The following is a 23,259-nucleotide window of genomic DNA, read 5'->3' as shown; positions in this document are numbered from 1 at the left end:
TAAATCTGTGCTTATCAGCTGAAAGGTTTCACTGTGCAGTTGCCTTAAGCAGGCAGATACGGTCTTTGGTGGCTGCAGAAAAGGGAAATTGTGGGATAAGTGAGACAATACTTTGGGGAAAAACCAAAGGATTGCTGTAGAATGGATGAATTGGACTACAAGGTAGATGTGTCATTCTCGCTAGATGGGCTTTTCAGTGCAGAACTTTAAGGTGGTCTCTGAATTTTTGCTCTGGGCTAGTATTCATTGATGAATAATTAATTTTATAAGGATAAGAGTTAATGTTTTTGAGAATTACAGCTGAACCTCATCTGAAAGATGCAGACATGCAAGAAGCAGTTACAGGTGTCTTCCTCTCATATGCTAGGGTTCCCAAGTTACAACCAGCTTCTGATCTCTCTTTGATCCACCTACCAATGCCTGTTAAAATACTTGTGTGCTATCACATGAGATCTAATGGCCTTAGGTAAAGCCCAACAAGGTCAACAGACAGGCACCATTGACTTTTTAGACTCAGTAATATTTCCATGTGGTGCTAAGTACATGATAAAATCAGGAGAATACCAAATACAGTCAGTGTTTCTGAAGATAAAAATGTGAACAGAATTTTGCATTTTCCAAATAATGTAGTCGTTAATAAATACAACACTGGCAATGAAGTACATTTGCCAGTTTATGAATTGGGAAATCGAGGAGCCGTGAGCAATGGGTTTGTAAGGCCATGCAAATGGGTATATTGTCCTTCAAATAGTGCTGTGCTGTGTTTCACGTGCCCTAGTTTCTGTTTGTGAGCCTGCATTGCACATAAGTGTAGTGGCTCATTTGATGCTAATGCAATTTTCTTCATTGTTTCAGTGTGTTATGGCTCTTTCTCATTTTCTGTCCAGTGAAAAAGTTTCTGCTTCTCTGGACAAAGAAAGACCATAAAGATTCATCCTGAGAATTGTTCATGCACAGTAATGTTTGAATGAGTTTCTCTGAGTCTCTGTAGTATTTTCTGGAGTGACAGCGTACATTGTGTGACAAAAGCAGAAGTGTGAATGGGGGTGTCAGAGCTCCAGATCTTTCTCTCCCCCTACCATGCCTGCAATCCTGCCATATTACAGTATCTTTCACTAGAGCCATTTTCTGCTTCTTACCTTTTAGAAAAAAATCATTGTGTTCATTTCAGAGCTCTTAGAATGTAGATAGGCCCCGAAAGTCTACGATTTTGGTTTTTTATTCATTTTCTTTTGCATTTTTGTGAGTAAAATACCAACTGAACAATAATAAGAGAGATCACAGGAGCTTTGTCCATATGATATCCTCAGAGCTAAAAAGAAATCCATATAATCAGTGAAGCCCTCTCTAGAGAGATTACATATTTCTAACACTCTTACCGCAGCAAGTAGATTTGGGAATTTATATGTGACTTTTAGTTGACTTTTAGTTGAAGATGATAGCATGGTTTGTGTTCTGTAAATGTTGTTGCCCATGTGTCTTCTACCTAAAAGACTTTACACAATGCTGTAATAAAAAGCATTTAATAAAGTTGAAGCAAAAATGAAGTATGTCACAATCTGTTAGAAATATGTTTATAAAAGACACATGATTTTTTCATTTGGACAAAAACTGCTACTTCCTTCTGCGTTCTGGGATGAATCCCTCTGGCTCCAAGCCCCCTGGATTTGTCTGGTTCTGGAGCTGTTTATTCAGACAGATGTTCTGATTTCTTCTTCACCTGTCCTGGCACAAGTTTTCTCTTTTTTTTTTCTCCCTATTTTTCTACTTGCACAGTAGAAAATGGTTGCAGATCTAGACTTCTGTGATACCATCTTTAACTGACACAAAAAAAAAAGTTGTATTTTTATTTGTTTTGCTTTTGTTGTTAAAAAATCTGCTTTTTTGATCAATAAATTACTTAGGCCAAAATCTCATGGCCATAATCCCCTTTCCTTTCCTAGTTTATGCCATTAACCTGTTTATCTGTCAATATCTGTGGCTTGATCTTCATTCATCACTCTGTATTTCTGTGCTTTTTAGAAGGAGGTCTCTCTTAGCTTAAATGCTTCAGACCCTCTTTTTTGTCTCCAGTTTGATTACTGCTCACTTAAGGGGGAAAAAAGAGCAATCCCATTATTCTGTGCACAACTCATAGCATCCAAAAATGTTTGTGTAGACTACAGGAAAATTTGGCAGAATCATCATTAAATACACATGCAGTACATCTGGATTGGGTACATATGTAAGGCACGTTTTTTCTAAGAAGAAAATTATTTCTGTTTTGATCATGCAGTATTAGTGGTTGGGCACAACACTCCTGTTGCCTCGTAGAGGAGCATGCTTCAGTCATTAGGAAATCCATTTGATTTCTTTTGTGATTACTCTGGGGCATTTGTTGTCTCTATTCCAGTTCAGCTGAACAACATCAGTGCCCTGGAAGTCTGCATCCAGAGTTACTTCTCATAAAAATATATGAGTTTCAGACTTGTAATAAACTAAAAGGATCATTGCACCAAAAAATTACAGCTTTTTAGTAGTCTGCCTCCTCCCCCCAATCCAGGAATGCCACCCACACATCAGACCATGACCTTGACTCTGCCTCTGCATTCCTCTGTTGGTTGGGGTGGGTTTTTGTTGCATGATGCTTTTTTTTTTTCTCCTTGAAGTAAAGTTTGAAACCCATACAAAGACTTAATAACTAGAAATCTATTATAACCTGTATGTTTATAAGGGAAACCGCACTGTTCCTTTCCCTAGACTTTTCAGGCAGTAGTAGCATTCATTCATTAAATATTTCTGATCTGGATTGGATTTTTCATCTGTTTTTGAGAAGATAAGAGATGCCTGTATTTGTGCATATTATGCTGTTAAGCAGTAGCTTGTTTGGAAACCACAGATTTTCTGTCTTTCAGTTTGACTGGCTAGCCTTAATACTAAGCTTTCAAAATGATTTGGATTGGAAGTGGCACTGGAAAGCAGCTTAATAATTATTGAAAATGCTAATGAAACCTGTGAACTAAAGATATCGGAGGTCTTACTGCCTTTTTCTTTTTGATGCAGGTTTCTGTGACTAAAGCTGACAAATCCCTGGGCTTTGCCATTCAAACATGCTTTGTTTCTCCATTTTCAAATCCGGATAGAATGTCTGATTACACCATTATAGAAAACATTTGTCCAAAAGATGAATCTGTTAAATTCTACAGTGTTGAGAAGGTGAACTTCCCAATACCACATGCGCAGAAGGATAAAAAGAGATTTAGCTTTGTGTTTAAACCAAAATTCAACATCTCACTGCTCTTTCTTCATTGTGAGCTGACTTTGTGTACAAATAAAGACAAAGATACTCAAGGATTGCCTAAGGTCAGTAATTTATTCCTGTATAAACTTACCATTTAGGTGATTTTTTTTTTTTAATCTGAACTTTAAAGTGAGTCAACAATTTCAGGTATTAGTTCTTCTGTTGAGACTTTACATTAATTTGAATTGATGTAATGCACATCCTAAGCCTCAGGATTTTAGTTGGTAAGAGTTATGGTACATTTTGACTGTATAGTTTACATTTTCCACTTTATTTTCGATGGGTGATTGCATGGGATAAATAGAAATCATATTTTCATTATGTGAATAGTTCAGATTTTTCTTTACTACTCATGTCCCATACCATTAGCACAAACAATATTAGTTTTAATTTTCAAAGGCTTGCTGAGATAACATTGCAATTGCTTTTGATCCTTCTTTTAGGAATTGTAAGATTAACCTGTCTCAGCAGAACTTGGAAAGAAATAAGTAAAGGTTGGCATTTGTTTGCTGCATTTCAGTGGCATACTTCTTATGTGTTCTTAGAGTAAATTTACTATCCTGAAGTGCTCTCTTAATATATCTAAACAGAATTTTCATTTTCTATCTGATTATTTTGAAAGAAAATTGCCAAATTTTGCTTTATAACTAGTTGAAAGGGCTGCAAATTCTTTGTTAAAGAATGCATTCTAAGAATTCTGAACTTAATTTTACTTTTGGAAATTTAGAAACATAACCCTTAAAATGTAGATTTTAAAGGTGCTTTATCATAACTGAACAACACATTTATTAGTAACTATATTATTGGCCACCAGATTTTTTTAAATGGACATTTGTTTTGTTATCCTAAAATAAAATGATTACTGCAACTTAAATTTAATAGTAACACTCATGAAGGCTAGAGAATTCTTAATGAAGGCAGTGTTTGTATCCTGAAGCACAGCTGAGAATTACCTTTATCAGTATATTTCACAGGGATTGTTTGAAGGTTCTGATAATATTCAAATCTGGTGTCTCTTTGGTAAGCAATATTTAATAAAACTGATAATGAGGTGCTTCTTTTATTTTGAGTGAATCTCTGACCTCACATGCTGTTTTTTTCCACCTGCAGTGCATTCCTCCTGATGAAGCTTGCACCTCGCTCAATGTGGATATGATCTTGGCCATGATGCACAACAAGAAAACTTTCACTAAGCCCCTCGCTGTAATAACTTATGAAGTAAAACCAGAAGGTACGAAAATGCATTTGAAATGCTTAATTAAGTTACATATATTGTATTAGTAATATGTAGCCCACTGAAATGGGGTTAAAAAAAAAAGAGTGTTCCAAGTATGTGCAATTGTATAATCTTATAATGTTAATGCATTTGTAAGATGTTATTTAGTTAGACTTTGCCCTGGCAGTAATCATGATGGTAGTTGGTTGCCATTTTCTTAACCTTTTTTATTGATCTCTGGAAATGTGGTTTTACTTAGCCATTGAGAAAGACATACTATACTACACAAGAATGTGGGTTTGATGAGTATGAATACGGCAGTAATGCTTCCAGCAATTTATTATTACTCAGAAATGAAAGGCAGTGCTCTACTCCCTGCTCTATCATTTCTTTTTATTGTGGTAAATACATATGTAGGAATAACAACAATGGAATTAAAAAAGCATTGAGAAGACTAAAGCGTAATAAGTTTGTAAAGCAAAGGGTGGCCACCAGAAAGCAACTCATTAGATTATTACACCATTAAGAAAAAAAGATGAGATGTGTAAAAGGTATTTTAGCTCCATGTTGGTGTGGCTTGTTTGATTATGTAGTCTTCAACAAAAAAAAATTGAGGATGGCTTTGTAGACGTGTATAGGCGTTCCTTAGTGTTGTAGGGCAGTGACTTTTGTCCGACAGATCTCTCTTGCTGTCTCTTTTATATATAAAGTGTGAACAGACTCTTTCTGGAAACCAAGATGCAAAAGGGATCAATGTTCAAGTGACTGTCCACCTAGCTCCTTTCAAATGATTTGTTTTTGTAACATGAATCCTTTTGGGCTAGCACAGGGCTCCCCAAACAGTACTGCTGCATGTTCCATGGCACCTCTTGTGTATGTGTAAATCTAACCTGAGCTATGGAGAAAGTATCTGTAAGCAGGCAAACCAGGGGCCAGATGACATAATGATTATATCAGATTGAAGGGTTGAGAAAGGCTGAAGAGAGGAGTTGGGTCGAGGCCCGAGGGAAAAATGGGGAACAGATGAGGATAAAGAGACAAGGTAAGGAAATGTGATGCAAGATGGCAGTGCAGGGCATAGGTACAGGGGTCTTAGTTTGAAAGCTCTAAGGCTGTGTGAAAGGAGGGTGAGAGCAAGAAGATAGAGGCGCTTTACCTGCTGCCCAGGTGTGCATGGACTGCGCTAAGTCCTGTGGCTGCCTTTATTGGCAGTGCCAACAGCTGCTGCTGGTAACGTCCCCGGCTCCTGCTGCTGGGATGGCACCTGAGCAAGCCAAGCCTGGGATTCACAGCCTCTTGCCCTGAAAAAGAAGGGAAGGATGGAAAAAGAAAAATAAAACAATTTCACAAGATACAAGGTCATAGAAAGAAAAAGAAGAAACAGACCGAGATAGGGATCTCTTTTGACCTTCCTAATCTGTATGTGTGAAGAGGTTTCTGATTTTTTTTTTTAAGCGGTCAGTTATTCATGCATGAGGTTTTTGTTTGCCCATGCATGAGATTTTTGTTGGCCTTTGCAAGAGCTTTAATTTTTTTCTATGCAAACCTTTGAGGAAAATAAGATTATGCAGCTTTTCATTTTGCTGCACTTTAGGTACAGTTATTTCTGTAAGGGTTTTTGAATACCTCTTATCTGCATCTTTTTCAGAGGGAGTGAAGCTTTCATCTTCCAATGTTTCTAATGAATGTTGTTTTTTTTTAATCTAGCTGTTGTTGTAACTGTCAAAAAATAGGAAACCTTAGAAACTAGACTTTAAAAGGATCTGAAGTGTTACCAGCATATGTTGAAAGCTTTAGAAAAATGACACAGCTGACTTGAGACTCTTTGTTCTTGTGACGAGATCACCAACATTTATGACCAGAGTCCAAGTATCTGGGGTCTGATTTTTCTTTAGGTTCCTACTTTTCCACTGACTAGTGTGAAAATTAAGATGGTAACTAAGAACGAGGAAGCCCTTCTGAGCTTGGGACTTAAAAGTTCAGCAGCAGGTTGTTTTGTTCTGCAGATCTTTCAGATCCTGTGTATTCTTTCTGAGGGGGGCTTTGGAGTCTGTAAATCTTGGCACTGGTGGGCCTGCCATGAGGCTGCAATTGGTGAGAACAGGTTAGAGTGCTTGGCAAGCTGTGTACACAGCCTGGGGGAGGCCCAGCTCACCGGTGACACCCAAGAGCCTTTCTGGGGCTATCTGCTGCTCTGCGGCACTAGCTGGACGCATTACCAAGATTAGAACAAAAAAAAACAAGCCTTGATACACTGTTAATTTGCTGGGTCAGATGAAAGTTTGATTTTAATCAAGCTGTTTTTCACTCTAACATCTAGTTATGCAGTATTTACATGACAACTTCAATGTAACAGAAACCACCCTTTCTTACCCCAAAAGAGTCAAACATGCCTTTGACTTTCTTTTTTAAACTGCCAATTAACCCAGCTGAAACCAATACTGTATTTATCAACAATTTTCATTACTACTAGAGTGGAGGTAACTAAATTGGTGTGTGTGTATGTATGATATATATATGTGTGTGTGTGTGTGTGTGTTTGAACCTCTGGGATAGTTCTACTGTTTGTGAGAAATAGCAGTGATCCACTGCCTTATGACAGTACTCTGCAGCTTAAGGATATGCCTTGTGTATTGATGGGAAATGAGAACTTACTTCTACAGCTTCATTTAATTTGAAAACTTTTCATAGTGAATCCCTCTGACAACAGCAACAGTCATATGTTTTCATGCATTCATTGAAGCAGGGAATATTTGTGCATTATCCTTTCCTTTTTTGTGAGCATGGTGCTTTAATTAGAAGCTTTCAGGGGCTTTACTTGGACATCAGACTCTTCCAGTTGTGTGCAAAGGCTGTTTGAAATTTCAGAATACTTTTCAGGGACCATCAAAGGATCGGGATCAGAAATCCTTTAACCTCAGTTGTACAGTGCATGCTTTTTCTTCAAACAATTTATAGTAACATGCAGTACTGCTAGGGGACATAAGCAACAACTGTTTCTGTTTAACTCTGGAAGTCAGTTCGTGTCTTTTACAAAATTCTTCTTAACACAGATCAGATCTTGCCTAAGAAATAAAGACAAGTATTTGATCTGTAAATGGTACAATTAAAACTGCTTTGGGCCTGATTCTGTGCTCTGCCTTTTTGCAAAGCTCTCACTTTATTTCAGTGATTATACTATTGAGAATGAGTAAATCCTGCAGCTGAAGTTCATCTTTCAATAAACAGAGTTATAGTCTGAGCTCAATTTCCTTTGCAATGTGTGGGGCATTGTGCGCAGCTCCCATTTCTGACTTCTCCTAAAATGTTGTCTTTGTGAGAAGCACAAGCTCTTAGTGTATAAAGATGAGCTAAATTTATAAAGACTGGTTAGAAGACAACAGGGCGAAAGAGCATTTTGTTGCATTGCGGGTGATTTAGTCTAACTAGGATGTTTGATGGAAACCTCCCCAGCATACTGCAGCTTTCGGACACAATACAAAATGGCATATTAACGGCGCGGCTTTGTTGCTATGCAGTTGTTCTGCAGTGAATCAAACAACTCCTTTCTAAAAGCTAAATGTCATTGCTAGCCAATACATGAGCCTCGGATTGGGAGGAGAAATTATGTCACATTACTGAATAATTTCCATCACAGAGGTGGTGCTCTTCATTTTCTTTCATGTGAACAGGCCAGCTTCTGTTGTAAACCATATTATTTGAGTTAATGCTGTTGGATCTGCTCTTGAAGCCAGTGAAGAAGTCATGTGTGTAACATTTTGAAAGGCAGAAGAAACCGATCATTGCAGAGGTGTCTGTTTCTTTATTCAGACATCAGGCTTACGACTCTCATTGACTATAATCAGAATTGTGTAGCTAAATGAGAGTAACTCTTCCTTCACCACTAATTCTTAGTTATTTATGAGGTTAGTTGCTTATATTATTTCAGTAGAACTTAATGGAAGCACCTTAAACCTAACTGCATGTCACAGTTTCCATTTGCATTCTAGCATTTCAGTGTCCCCCCCCCCCCCCTTTTTTTATAGCAACTTCAATTGAAGGCATAGTCACTTAAATGCTAGGAAATCTGTGTTCTTCTGTAGAAATAGTCTACCAATTTCATTTTTTGTTCAAATTATTGTCGAGTATGGAAATTTAGATTACTGTCTCTCCAGCAAAGGGAGACAGGTCACAGAAAACACTTTCTAACCTTAACACTTTTAACAATCTACCATATCATAATACCAACTTGTCTTTGGAGGTAATGGACAATTTAGCCAGCTGATATCTCCTATTTATGATTGGTGAATAGTCACATGAATGCAATCACCTCAAAGCAGCCTTTGTGATCTCTGTAAGAGCTCCACACGCAGATAATCAGAGTTACTGCAGGTCAAAACTGGGGACATCTGGGTGTTGCAAATCTGTGAGCAAAACATATGCTGGTTGAACTACACTGTAGGTATGTGTTTCTTTGAAGAGTAAGAAATATATAAATGGAATTTTTATAAGATGATGAGAGTTATTGAATTCAGACTGGTTTTTCTAAGGTTCCTGGTCTGTAGAAGTTAGTTAACGTCTTTCTGTCAGATCAGATCCTGAAGGCTGCTTACATACTATGTAGGCTGTACGTTGAGCTCTGTCTGATAAATGCTTTTGTTTTAAAACAGATCCATCCCTTCCAAAGCCAAATGTGAGACAGCCACGTAAGTTATTCTTAAACCTATGTCTTCTAAGTCTTAAACTTTTGTCTAGAAATTGTTAGATCAATGAAGAAAATTCTTTACACTTTCTGAATTATAGTGTGTGCTTTGAATTCTAGGACTGAGTAGAATTCTGACTGTATTGCTGCTAGAGATGTTCCCATTGACTTTCAGAGGGAAAGGCTGTGATCGCTTGTGTATGTGAAAAACATTTGGCAAACATGTCTGTGATAAAATACTGGCTTTGGGAACCTCAGCCTTAAGTGGGTTAATTTGTGGATGTGTGTGTTATTTCCTTCTTGTCTGGCAAGGCCAAAGCTTCCCAATACAAGAGTTTTGGAAACAATGCCATCTTCAGGACCTCCCGTATCCCACTGCAGGCCTTGTTCCCACTCTGCGATGCAATCGGCCACATCATCTGTGTGGCACCAACGCTTGTGTGTGTCATCCTATAGATGAGATCTCTGAACTGATTTGGATTAGTTTATTTTTCTTTTGTGCTTTTTTGACATAGTGAATTTTATTTTTAACTAGGGTCAGTTACTGTCTTGTACATAACGTAGACCCCTGCACGGGGGTGCTGGGCGACTGGATTTGGCTCTGCTGGTGCTCCTGCAGCTGATGTGGCTGCAGAGAGAAAGATAGGGGGAACCCCACTGTAGGGCAGCAAATCTCTACCTTGGTTAAGAGCGTAAGTTGATTTTGAGGGGGGAGAGAGGGAAAGAAGTGTCACTAAAGGCAATAAAAAACAGGAAGGCCAGGAAGATTTGTAGTTAAAAATAGGAATGAACAGAGACAAGGGGAAACTACAAGGAGAAATGCAAAGAAGATGGTTTCCACTATTCCTCTCCCAATATATTTGGGACTGGGATCTAAATTCACTTAAAATAGCAAAGAGGATGAGAAATTATGCTTCTGCCATTTCAACCTCCATGTGACTTTCTGCTCACCAGTAGGTCCTCTCCTAAAAGGAAAGGACTCCAGACTGGTGCCTTGTGGAAAAAAAAATGACTTTAGGCAGTTCTTTTAGCTTTTGCATTTAAAATGACCAAATGTGACCAAAGTAATAAAAAATAGTTCCATGTAAGATAATGGGAGAAAAGACGTCTAAGTCTTTATCTGGCTGGGTTTCTCCGTCTCCATGCGTATTTGGTTGCAGGCACCCAGAAGTGAGTGGGTCCAGAAGGATCTTGTCAACAGGAAGTGCTAGAGAATACGTTTGTCACAAAAGGAATTGCCCTGAGGATCTCAGGAGCTGTTAGGCTGTGTGCTGTCCGTAGGGATATCTGTTGGATACAGGAAGGTTTGTATAGTTAGGCTGTTGGTTGTGTTGTGAGAACTGAAGTTCCACTGAAGAATACTAGTGAGAAGATCCAGTCAACTCATTTCCTGGGCAGCTTAGTCAGTAAAATGTTATTCATCAGTCTGTCATTTTGTATATTGGAAGACATTAAAAATACTGAAACTAGAAAATAATTTTGTAAGAAAAATTTTCCCCAAAAGATTGATGAAGGAGTGATTTGAAGTGTTTCTAACCAGGAAAAACACAAAAGCCAGAAGTTTCTCTGTTTGGACAGTTAACATTCAGCACAATACATCCAGAAACCAGATGCTGTTACCATTCAAATGGTACTATAAAAGGGCCTCTCCCCTAGAAAATGATTTTGTGTGTGTGTGTGTGTTTCTATTTTTGTGTTCTGGAATTAATTTGAATTAATGAAAGCATTGCCAAATGTGAAAAACAATTGTTTCTATTTATGTTTTCGCTGACTTTTTTTGCTGGCATCATTCCTCTCTCAATAGCAGTTCCGTTCTCCACCTAGATTTCAAACTGAAGTTGCAGGAGATGTAGGGGAAAGTTTGCTCAAATGTCACGTCATATAAATAAAAATTATATTTTGCCAAAAATCTCAGCCTCTTTAAAGCACATTTTAAAGCTAAATGGTTATTTAATTGAAAGTTGTTAACAGACAACTGAAAATGCTTATTTTTTTGAGGATATGGGTATGCTGAGCTGCATTTTTGCATTGTGACGTGGAACAGCTCTTAATGTTCCCTGAGAGCATCACTTTTGTTTCCTTCATGAAAATCTGTAAATCCCTTCCTTAAAATGCTGCTTAATTAACTATGAATTTTTAAAAAAATTTTGCAATGAAAGCATTAGAGTGACTATTTGTAAAATGCTATTTGTCACTAAAAATGAAAAGCCCTTACTATGCCTGTTTACCTTTGCAGCCGTGTTCTATGGTCTGGACACCCTGACTGTCGTGGGCATTGCCTTTGCAGCATTTGTAATTGGAGCACTGCTAACAGGGGCCTTGTGGTTTATTTACTCTCACACGGGTAAGTATAAGGGCTCTCTCAAACCTCACTGCAGATCATGCTGCAGGGAAGGCAGTGTGGTTCGAATCCTTAAAAGGAGGGGGGGGAAAAGGGGGGAGGTCAGCAGTCGCAATCCTGCCCACTTTTTTTGCTCTCTGTTCTTATTAGGGTGTTTTCCAGCAGCTCCTTACTTGAGCCTGATGGTATGTTTCAGCAGATTCATATCCGCCCCTTCCCTGAAGGGACGTACTATGCCTTATGAACATGATTTAAAAATTGCTAAAAGAATATTAAATGCTAACCTTGAAATTTCATCTGGGATCTGAGAGTAAAACTGAGTATTTCTGGTCTGTGCATTATCATCAGTAACATTTCTGAATTTGGAATTTAGTTAAAAATTGAGTTAATGGATTCATTTAGGTTCACATTTTTTTTTTCTTTTTAAGTTACTAAACTAGGTTGATGTGACTCAGAATGTGGTAACTACAAGGAACAGGCCCAGTGTCTAAGAGGATGCCATATTTGTGTAGAAATTTTCTCAATATAACTACACTTGAAGATATTTTTTAGGCATTGATTATCTAGACATTATGCCCCAGTTTGATTATTTATTCCTCCATTCTTTAACAATTAGACTAAATTGATAGAAGTTGTGTATAATCTCGTTCAGCTATGTCCAAGCAGGAGTTTGCATTGGTTTAAAAAAATAATAATAGTAACCAGGAGTGCCTGAATTAGGGCAACCTTTATGCATAGATAATTTTTTAGTAACTTCTCAGAATTTTCTTCCATAGTAAACTAGGTAGCAGAAATACAATGCTCTAGGAAGAAAAGGGAGTATACACAGCTTTCTGTTGCATAGAATCTGCAGTATGGTAAGGACCAAGACTGAGCACTTCTAGGGCCTTGATTTGCAGCATCTGACCTTGGCTGCCTGCAGATTGCTGGGCATCTCAGAGCCCCTATAGCATGCGAGCTCGGCTGCTTCCCCGTCTGACCTCGCAGGACCCTGCCAAGGGGCGAACACGAGGTCATTTACTCCAAACCTGTGCAGCTCCAAGGCCATGCAATTCTCCCTAGCCCACTGCAGGCTTTTTTCAGCCTCCCCATAACCTCCTGGAAACTGTGCAGAAGTCTGAATCTGGTCTTGCCAGGTCAGAGCTTCTGTAAATATTATGACCCAGGAGCTTATGTTAATTTGGAAAAAAAAAATGCTTTTTTTTTCCCATTTGACTGTACAACTTTGTATAAGCAGCTTAATACTCCTGAATGCATCAGCTGTGTATGAAGCTTGTTTGGAATTCAAAGGCAAATATGGAAACTGTGGAGGTTGTGATAATATGCATGAATAGTATACTTCTGCCTCACATACTACCAAAGCATTACGGAAGTATAGGTGCTATTTTAATGGATAAATGTGTAAACTGAGAAGGCAATTTCCAAATAGGTGGCCTTTATTAACAAAAAAAAAATGTTGAAATAGTTCTTAAATTAATGTTTAGTCCTGTGTTTATGGATATTGAATCTCTATTCATATACAGAACCATCTATAGACACATGTTGTAGGTCAAATATCAACAGTGTTAAACTTTTTATAGTACTACAACATGACATATAGGACAAGAAATACAATAATAAGAGAACGCTGGAAGCTAGCATAAATCCTTCAGCGACTGTGGGACTTGGACCAATTCCACTGTAAAAATTACAGTAACAAACTACACCAGTCATAGTTATCATGTACAAATAGTGAAAAGGGCACCTCCTCTGATTTTGTGTTTGAGAGACAAAATAAGGGAAGAAAAAGGCCAGAGGAAAAGAAGTAGTAAAGAGGAAGAGAAAAAAAGGGAAGGGGATGCTGTAACTCATTGGATCAAAGAATCAGAGAAATGAGATAAGAAAATTTTCTGGGAAATTATCTGGGTCAGATTTTCAAAGGATTCCTGAAGTTGAGCTTACGTTCCTGTGCAAATAATTTTTCCATGCATAATAACTCATATCAACAAGGCTGAACCTGCAGCAGAGCACAGTGAAGACTCTGGCAGGGACAGTCTCTCAGAGGACAACTGCTGTGGCAGACAAGATAATCCAGCTACAGTGAATTCACTTTAGAGTCAGATTAAGGCTATTTTAAAGTAAGAAGAAAAAAACAAAATATAGATAATCTCAGCATCATGCACAGAGTAGCTGTCTTTTGCAGTTAGCTGATTCACCCTTTGTTGAATTGTGCCCCAAAATCTCAGCTTTTGTTTTAAGTAACACTGAGTCTCTAACTCATGATTTAGAATAAAAGCTGGAAGATGTGAATATTCTAAATTTGTGTTTTGGTGATGCTAAGAGTTTTCAGAAAGCCTAAAATGCTGCCTGTGAGCACAGACAAAACTGTTGCTGGTGGGCAGTGTCACCTCAGGATGTGAAGTAAGGTATTTTTGCTGCTGTAGCTCTACAAGCAAAAGAACATTTTTGCCAGTACTAGGAAGGTTTGCCAATACGCTTTTATCGGTATGCCTCTCCTGGCAGACTCGTTCTGCCATGGAGGACATTTTATATGAATGAGCACCTTTGTTCATCTTAATAGGTTGTTAACATTAAAACCTCAAGCAACTGATAGCAGAGAAGAACTATAAAGTAAGTAGAATTTCATCTCAAAATGCTGAGCAAGGATTGTTGTGGGGTTTTTTTTCCTCCATGGAAGGCTTTTGGTGAACTTAGTAATGAAAACAATCCAGGATTTTCTGCTAAAATATCTAAAATACTCTAGAATCTCTGAAACAGTTCAAAATAGAGTACAGGTGTTGTAAGATAACACAGGAGGTAGGGAAAGAGAGAGGAGGAAGCTAGGATTATGGGAAATGAAAAGGAATTTTAGCCTACTTTTCTGCCAAAGGACTCCCTATTTTAAATCCTTTCTCCAGTTGGTTAAAGGACTTGAAAGGTGGCTGAAAGCTTTCTACAGCAGAGTTATTTCTATGTGGAGAGGATCCAAGAAAAAGGGAAAATCGAGGAGATGTGCTACAATGACCCTGATTTACCTGAGTCTCTTGAGAAGCAGCAAAACTTTTGCAGTGTACCTAGATGAGGGATCTCTTCAGAATTTAACTGCGTAAATACCTATGAATGCAATGTCTGTCTTAATGGGAATGATTGACTATGTTTAGGAAAGGATGTGCACAGTCTGATTAGTTAGCGAGTAAACTTAGTCCAACCATATAAGCTGACACTGTGTTGCATGGATTCAGTCGCCTCCTTCTCTTTAAAAGAGAGCATTTCTTCTTCAAACAGTGTACCAAGTTAACAGGATAAAATGTTCCAAAATTTGAGAAGTTAAAAGCATCTCTCCTCCCCCACTTCTCCTTTTTATGGGATCTGATTTAAAATAAACTGACATAGCAACCAATTATATTTGGCAAATGGAGATAGAAAAGCAAACATTCAGACTTCCTGGACAGGGAGTACAACTGGCAGCTTTCCTAAGTGTGAATAATAAAGTGCATGTTGTCGCATTCAGATGGGGAAAAGCTTGTTTACTGTCAATAGACAAGACATGTCCATTTTGAGTAGTTCTGGTTTAGTAATGTTAGATGCATGAAGCTGTTTACACAAAGCAAGCAGTTGGGGGTGCCTCTTCAGCTACAATTTGCTCCATGTTTCTTTAAAGTACTTTTCATGAATATTCTTTTTAAAAAAGTTTTTTTTTACAGATTAGCTAGGTAGTAAGGCAATAAGAGGTAGTAAAAATCAGCCAGTCCAGATATAATTGCTAGACTGTGTTCATAATTTCACTGTGATTTATATTATTTTGTTGCGTACAGTGAAAATTTATCTTTGTTCCACAACGGACTGTGGTGTATCAGAAATGCTGATAATATTCTAGAAATAAGGCACACGAGAGGAAACTGAATTACATCAGAGGGTTTCCACCGAGAGAAAGGGACAGTCACCCCAAACTGAAGGGAAGATACCTCCTAAGACACCTTCCAAGAAAGGCTGAGAAGAGTAGACAGTGCCATTTGGCTTGCACAGTCTGTTGCTGTGCTTGTCACTTTTCCTTAAAGAAAAAAAATGTATTTAGCTTATAAATGAATTTATGGTTAAAAAATACGCAGATTGCATTGATATACTGTGGCTGACGCAAAGCTATGTGTAATCATGTGGTTTGTAAAATGGGTGACAGTGAAACTGTAATAAGAGCTAACAGCAGGGAATACGGGCCGGCCGTGCGTTTCGCAGAACCGTTCTCTTGGCAGGGCTGCTGAGGGGCCCTGCTGAGGGAATGCACGTAACTGCAGTTCCTGTGTTCAGATGGCAACAGCTTTCTCTAACACTGTTGGGGGCAGAGGTTAGCAGTTCTGTTTTCTGCGTTTTGTTGTTGTTGTTTATTTGCTTGTTTTGTTTTAATGAAAGGGAGCTTGTTAGTCACTATTCTTTAGCACAAAAGGAAGGGAGACCTGCTGCATGCAAACAGCTGGTGGACAGGGAGCAAGTTAGGAGGGGCAAATGTCCAGGCTAGTTTTATGAAAGCTTTTGCAGTATGGTAACAGAAGACATTGTTTTGATGTGGTTTATTCTAATGAGATACAAGGCTGTTTCCAATGAAAGTTAAACACATTCTCTTTGTAGATAAATGAGGCTAGATTCTGATCTGTTACATGTAAGTAGAAATCTGCAGCTCACTGATTATCTATACAGTTATTTCTTGTACTGTGGGAAATGGAATCAGAATTGCTCACAAAAGTAAAATGCTGAATGTAGTGCTGAATTCAAGAGCCAGATTCTGACCTTCTCTTTAAACATCTCATTGGCGTCCTGGTAATGAGTGTTTTAGTTTGCATTTCTTCTGTCCTGTCCCGTCCCTTCTTTCCAGCCCATTCCTAAACCAGTAGGATGTAAGGTGAAAGCTATGTATTGTGGGGCCTTACATATGCTCCCAGCTGTGACTGCTGCATGAGCCAGCAGTGAAATCGGCAGTTTCCATTACGAACAACACTTGCAACCTCTGCTGTGAGAAATCCTCAGACCTCCCTTGTTACAGCAGACCTTTGAATACTTAGCAGCCTGCAGAAGTACCTTTTCTTTATCCTGTGAAAGTATGTTGACTTTGGCCTGAGATACAAAGCGTTAAATCCATGCTTCCTCCCTGTGACTTGCATTCCAGAGGAGGTCTCGGGAATGCTCAGTGCTCCGGCAGCTGCGCACGGGGCACGAGTGCACCAGAGCAGCTCCTGCGGGAGGAAACGGCTTGTCCCCGCCGTGTAACCCCCCTGGGCGCAGTATGTGCTTCCAGCAATCAACCTGTCACTGGAGCAAACGTTATTGAACAGCAGCTTTACCAAATCCTGAGTAAGGAATGCTGTACATTTCTCTGGCTACTGTCACAGACCTGGAGCAACATGTGAAGCGGGAGATACGTAGCCTCCTAAACTCACAAGGAGATCTCCCAGGCTTTGATTTTCCTCAGTCATTTCTGACCATAGTCTAGGAAAACATTTTCTCCTTGTTCCTTTGCAGGGAAAGTAGCTGTGTTGCTGCTCTCTGCCATAGTTAGTGTTGTAGCTCATGTAGCAGCTAGTCTCTCTCTGGGTTACAGTGCTGAGTTCACAGGTTCATATTCTGATGATGATCCCAAGGGAGAGGCAGCTATGGTGCACATTATATAAACTTGGTTTTGTCCATCTGTTTTAAAGAGGCTACCTTACAATGTTATTAAGCTTGCAGATTTGAGCACTGAAACTTAAATAATGCCACGTTTATGGTTTCCTACATGGCCTCAGTATGATCTTTTGGGTGTACGGATTATGATGCGATCTTTGCTTGTATACAAGTAAGAGCTATATTCTTCCACAGGTGCCTAGGCACATATTTAGAGGAGATGTGAAGAGAGCAGACAAAAACTAGATTTTCTCAGGGGTCATAAATCTGACCTTTTTAACTTCTGAGTGCTTGATTTGGCAATGCAAATAACAAAGAGTTTGTAATTTATTGTCAGTAAACAATTAAGAAATGGTGAGAACTGTTCTGTGTGTTATAAATGCTACGCATCTGTAGTATTATAGGAGAACTTCCTGAATGTTATATTTAGAGTAAATCAAGTCAAACTGGTGATTTGGGGTTTGTGTTTTCTTTTCTTCTTCTTCCTTTTTTTTTTTTTTTTTTTACACTAAGAAAACTGGTCACATCTCAGGATATGTGGAATCCAGCTGACTGAAGAACATTGTCTTCAGCCTCAGCTTCTCAGTTTTAGCAAATGTGCTGCTCCATGAACATGAAAACAAAAGTCTGCATTTTGCTGGTCTTTCTCCATAAAGCAAAAAGCAATAAAATGATCCAAATCATGTAGCAGGACCCATTTGAGGGACAGGTAACAGCAGAAGATGGACAGTGTCTATCTGGACAGTCTCTGCCAGCTGCTTTACAATGATTAGGGAAACAGTGCGTTTTCCCTGTGTGCATAGCAACACTAAGGTGACAGTCTAGCAAAATTTTTAACAGTATGCTGTTTGAGGTCTGTCACCCAAGACAAATTTTATGGAAAAACCACCAGAAGATGAAGTCAGAAGGGAAGGATTATTATTTTCTGTGACAGCTAACATCCTCTTCTCCCCCCCTTCTTCTCTGCTTCCCTCAGGGGAAATGGCCGGAAGACAGCAGGTCCCCACATCCCCACCAGCCTCTGAAAACAGCAGTGCAGCGCACAGCATTGGCAGCACACAAAGCACCCCCTGTTCCAGCAGCAGCGCGACCTAACACCAGCGAGAGCAAAGCAAAGGGGCAGCCTAGAAGAGCAGAGGTTGAAAGGACTGTTTGTTGATATCAGCTACAAGGATGAATTTGGTTTCTTTTGAAAAAAAATGAGGAGGGATTTTTCTACAGGAACAAGAACTGATTTTCTTTTGGGGAAGCCACTGTGTGTGTGTGTGTGTGTGTGTGTGTGTATGCGTGCACACGATGTGTGGGTAAATACAGCCTTTTGGATCTTCTATAGCATATTATGCTATATGTGACAAGGCTACTAATTTACAGTACTGCAATCTGTTCAAGGGTCTGTGGACCCTCAATGTGAAATCTATGCCAGTTTGGAAAAATGCTGCTTTATCTATACAACACTTTTTTTCTCCCTAAACCTTCTCATTGATATAAAGGTATTTATGAAGGGAATTCAACAAGATAAGCAGAACAAAGAAGATCTTAGGTCAAAGATTTTCTATTTGTATAAGCAAGACAGTCTCAAGGTCAGACCTATTTGCTTAATAACATTTTATTACTTCAACTATGTTTAGCCACTTTTGAATAACCTTTGTTTTGTTAAGCTTACTGCTACAGCATCTCATTTGCTTTCCTGTTGTGTTTGCAGCTTCAGGTTTGTTCCAGGTATTTTTGTTTTAATATGCGTTGATTTGGTAATTGGATTAGAGCACATTGACATTCCCTTCCTTGTTCTCCTGGCCAAAGCGCTTAAATAAGAGATTTTATTATTTTTTTTTAACCTACTATATCAAATACAGACACACACAAACGCTAATTCAGACAAATAATGTTCTTGTGCACTAATGCAGATGTGTTTGTACATTTAATGGCAATGTCTTTATGCAGGTAAATCTGTATGTAAGTATACAGAACCTAAGAAACCTACTTTAACAGTTGGGGAATTAGCCCAGTGTTCCTTCCAAACATTAAATGTGTGTGTGTGTGTGTGTGTTTTTGTGTACACATGTATATAAGCATATATACGCTGTTTATATATATACACACACGCACACATCTATGTACATGCATATATATGTATAGTTATAAAATATACATATGTTTATATATGCATACAAAAACTGTCTCTTAAGTTTATAGTTAGGTAGACAGATGAGATAGAAAAGAAACAGTTCTAACCCTTTAGCTCCACTTATAATTGAGAGAGTTTTGAGGGCACAAAGAATGTACAATAGAGCCTGTTGTTTGTGTAAACTACTGCCTATAAAAATGAAGCTAGTCTATTAAGATTACTGTGCAGTTGTTTGTGTTAAACTGTTGAATGAACATTGCAATTGGATAGTCCTAAAGTAGTGTTGGAATGTGGAAATGGTAGAAAGGTACTAATTGTCACAGTATTTTTTTCAGTGTCGTTGCCATATCTTGGCCTTCAAGTAGATGCCAAGTGAAAAGAAAAAAAAATACTTCTGAATGTGTAATTCTTTGACTTTTTTGTTGCCACTTTGAATTTGTAATGTGTTCTACTGATCCTTCTTCTTTAAGAAAAATTAACGTTGGTTTTCCTCTCAGAATGAGATGAGTAATTTCCATTAATTTTAGTACAGGTCACTTACCTTCTGCAAGAGGAGAAGGGGATTAATTACAGTAGAGTGATAGTCTGCTCCAAGTCTGAGCTGCAGATTCTTTTGCTGATTCTGCACTCGTGCCTTGCTGATGCCAAGACGGCCAAAGTGCAAGATATGCAATAGGTATAAATGCCTAGGATCAGATAGAAGAATATTACTCATTTTAAATCAAAATTGGTAGTAATCCTGCAATCATGTATACATATGAGTAACTGTACGTGCCTTATCCTTGGTGGTGCAAGCACATGTCCAACTCTAAATATTATGAGTAGCCTCAGAGTCAGTGGAGATATTCAGTGTATACCGTTTTATTTTACCAGGCCCATGGAATAGACCTGTTAACATCAACAAAAATTATCTCATAAGTATAGTTATCCTCATGCGTGAGAGTATACAGGATTGATTCCGTTATAAGGTGTCAGGAGAATGAACATGCTACCTGTGTGGTTGAAAAGAAAGTGCTTTGCCTAACCTTCAGCAGAATGTATTGTATAAGCATATTCTATGTGTAAAATCTTTAAAGATGTCTTCAAAGAAGACTAGAGTCTTTAAATTCAATCATAGCTATATTTTACTACATTAAATTTGTGTATAAAGATATATTTAAATGTTTAGACAAATGTAAGTTACTCTATATGAAATGTTTAATTTCAGTTACTGTGAAATTTACCTATTTTGTAAATTTTTTCCCTGTTTTAGCCCTTTCTTCCTTCAGATATTTTATTACGTAGTTTCTCATAGGAAGTATTAGATTCTGTTGTTGAGATGGTCAGATTTAAAACTTTTATGTAAAATAGCTAATTGTATATTTTTGAGAGAAACATGCTGCATTATCAATGTTTTTATAAAAAACTCTAATTTTAAAATAATTTACAGATTTATATTTACTGTTGAATAAACCAAAAATATATAAAATCAAAGATTCAATTGTATTGGCTTGTATTTGAAATACAGTTTAAATTAACTAAACTTGTACTTAGCTGTTTAATTCAGAAATTTTAATCAATTTGAATTAATCGGCTATTGGAAGTTACCAAAAATACATGTAATTATTTAGCAGGTGGGACAGCCATTTCTGCTCAAACAGATGGAACTAAAACCGGGCATTCTCAGTTAATAGCTTTATTACAAAAATTTATAGTATCTACCAGCAGCTATTGAGCTGTCTGCAGTTTACAGTACCAATATATTTGTAAGCTCTGCGTTTTTAACAGCCATTCATATCTACAGCAGGTTTCTTTATTGTGTGTGGCAAGCTATTTGAATGTTTAACTGCAAAGCTACCAGTTCCTAAGTCTGTTGAACTTATTTTGCCATGCTTGCTTTCATGTGGCAGTATCTACTGGGTGTGGGAAACCAGCAAGACACTTAGGTCCTATTCACGTCTCAGCATAGGCCTTTGAAACAGGACTTACGAGAGACTTACTGGTGCTGGGTCTCTTCATAGTGGTAAATTTCTGGGTAATCCAATTGACTCCAAAGTGCTTTCCTACACAAGAATGGGAGGATTGGGCCTCAAAAGAGATGCCTTCTAATTGTAAAAGCTATTATTAAAATACTTAAACTCTTAAGTAGATTGTTATGTCATGGGCTGTCTAATCACAAATTTAAACTTTTCACAGCGTTTGTGTTGACATTATTATTTTAATGTGTCAAGAAGTCAGAGCTTTCCGTGTTAGGCTATTTTCGTAGCATTTTCCACATGGAAATGGGTTTTGCAAAATGTCTCTAGATGTTGACGATTGTAAACTTTCTTCCTGCCCCTTTGTAACAATTTCTCTTATGTATGTACCAGTCTCTATGTTATGTATATCTACCTCATGCTTCACAAGAAGACTGTACTGTTGGTTGTGCTGACAGCCCTTCCTGTGAGGTGATTGTTCTGCCCTGTTGTTTGTTTGTCATTCATGGGGATGTTCACAAAATTAACAGATTTTCACTGCCGTGTTCCGACCAGTTCCAAACACCATAGTCTCACCTTTAAATAAATAAAGACACTTCTTAAATCAATCTGACAATCAGATCTTTTAATAAACAAGAAATGGGAGAAATTTACCTGCCAGTACCCGTGGCCAGTCTGGACACCCCATTTGTATTCCATACTGTGTTCAGTATTTCAGAGACTTGTGGAAATGCTTGTATAGTTTTGATAACCACAGTGTCATGTCATCTTAGTCTCTTGTGCTTAATAAAGTATATATCAGTTATTAACAAATGATGCAGTGACTCATTTATTTGAAGCACAGATACCAACAAACACTGACAAAAGCAGTGGATCAGATTCTGTCTTACAGTGAGTGTCCTCCTCTCCAATGAACTTCAGTGAAAACCATGCTAGTTTCATGTGATCTAAATTATTTTCTTTTTTCTCTGTTCTTTTATCCACTGACTTTTGTCCTTTTCTCAGTACCATGGCTTATTGCAGAAGTCAGTAGACATAGTGAAATGCTACCATTTTTTGCCCTGAAGTGCAAAGTTCTGATCCTGCAGGCCTTTAGTTGCTGCAGGTCAAGATGCTGCCTCAGTCCAGTCCTGTGTGAGTGACAAAGCCTGACGAGCACAGTCAAGACTAACGGTCTGCTGATGGGCCTCCAGCTTGAGCAGCAGAGCTCTCTTGGTCTGTTGTATCCTTGACCGCAAGTGTACTGGAGACAGATGAGCACGCCTGAGGGGTATTTTCACTACTGAAGGGTCTTACTTTGTTAGAGCAGATAGTTTGCCCGTGTATTGGCAGAACAGGGCTTTGGATGATTACTATCCTAGTTATTGTTTTGTTTCTTGTATTTAATGTAAAAATTACTCATTATGGGTGCTCCAGCGGAGCTCTCCTCGAGTTGTTCAAAGGTTTTGATTGTTCACCCACAAAATAAAGCTGCTTAAGGAAAGAATCTAAAATGTTTAATGATAATGTTTTAATACCAGGATTCTTTCAGTACAGAAAAGAATATTTATCAAAGGTGATCATAAGCTTACAGGTTGCTTATGAGTTACGAAGCAATAAATTTATTGGATCTCTGTGAGTTATAACAACCATATTTCAGTTTCTGGATTAAGATTTTTTTTCTCTCTTTGGAACGGAGCTATCTTGAGCTGACTCTCAGCATAAAGATACTGGGGCTGTTCTTCACCTTTAAGATTTATATTTGGACTGAAATAATGGTGCACAAGTATGGTCTGTGTCATATATGAGGATTTAATTTTAAAATGCAATAAGTAGCAAACAAATAGGATATTAGCATGAATATTTGTAGACGCAAAGAAGTAAGAGTCATATTGTATTACGAAGTAAACAACAATGTTTTAAGTATGTGTTTCTGCCAGGCATTTGTGCATAATATAAACATTTTGGAGAGTTAAAAAATATGTCCAAATGCCAGTTGCAAGAAAAACACAGTCCAGATCTTTTCTATTGTAAACAGAATTAAATATATA

General features: G+C 38.1%; 1 protein-coding gene across 1 annotated transcript in view; it reads left to right on the top strand.

Moving 5' to 3' along the window:
- Positions 1 to 22,042, top strand: part of TGFBR3 (transforming growth factor beta receptor 3) — a 126,598-nt gene extending 104,556 nt beyond the window's left edge. The window contains exons 13-17 of the mRNA XM_062581355.1: positions 3,043 to 3,342; positions 4,391 to 4,511; positions 9,146 to 9,181; positions 11,414 to 11,521; positions 18,126 to 22,042. Coding sequence (XP_062437339.1) covers positions 3,043 to 3,342; positions 4,391 to 4,511; positions 9,146 to 9,181; positions 11,414 to 11,521; positions 18,126 to 18,244 — 684 coding nt within the window. The 3' untranslated portion in view covers positions 18,245 to 22,042. The remainder of the gene's footprint in view (positions 1 to 3,042; positions 3,343 to 4,390; positions 4,512 to 9,145; positions 9,182 to 11,413; positions 11,522 to 18,125) is intronic.
- The last annotated feature ends 1,217 nt before the right edge of the window (positions 22,043 to 23,259 follow it).

The sequence above is a fragment of the Rhea pennata genome, chromosome 8, assembly GCF_028389875.1.
Source record: "Rhea pennata isolate bPtePen1 chromosome 8, bPtePen1.pri, whole genome shotgun sequence".
NCBI lineage: Eukaryota > Metazoa > Chordata > Aves > Rheiformes > Rheidae > Rhea > Rhea pennata.
Note: the sequence above shows the minus strand (reverse complement) of the source record. Positions and strands in the feature narration are given on the sequence as shown.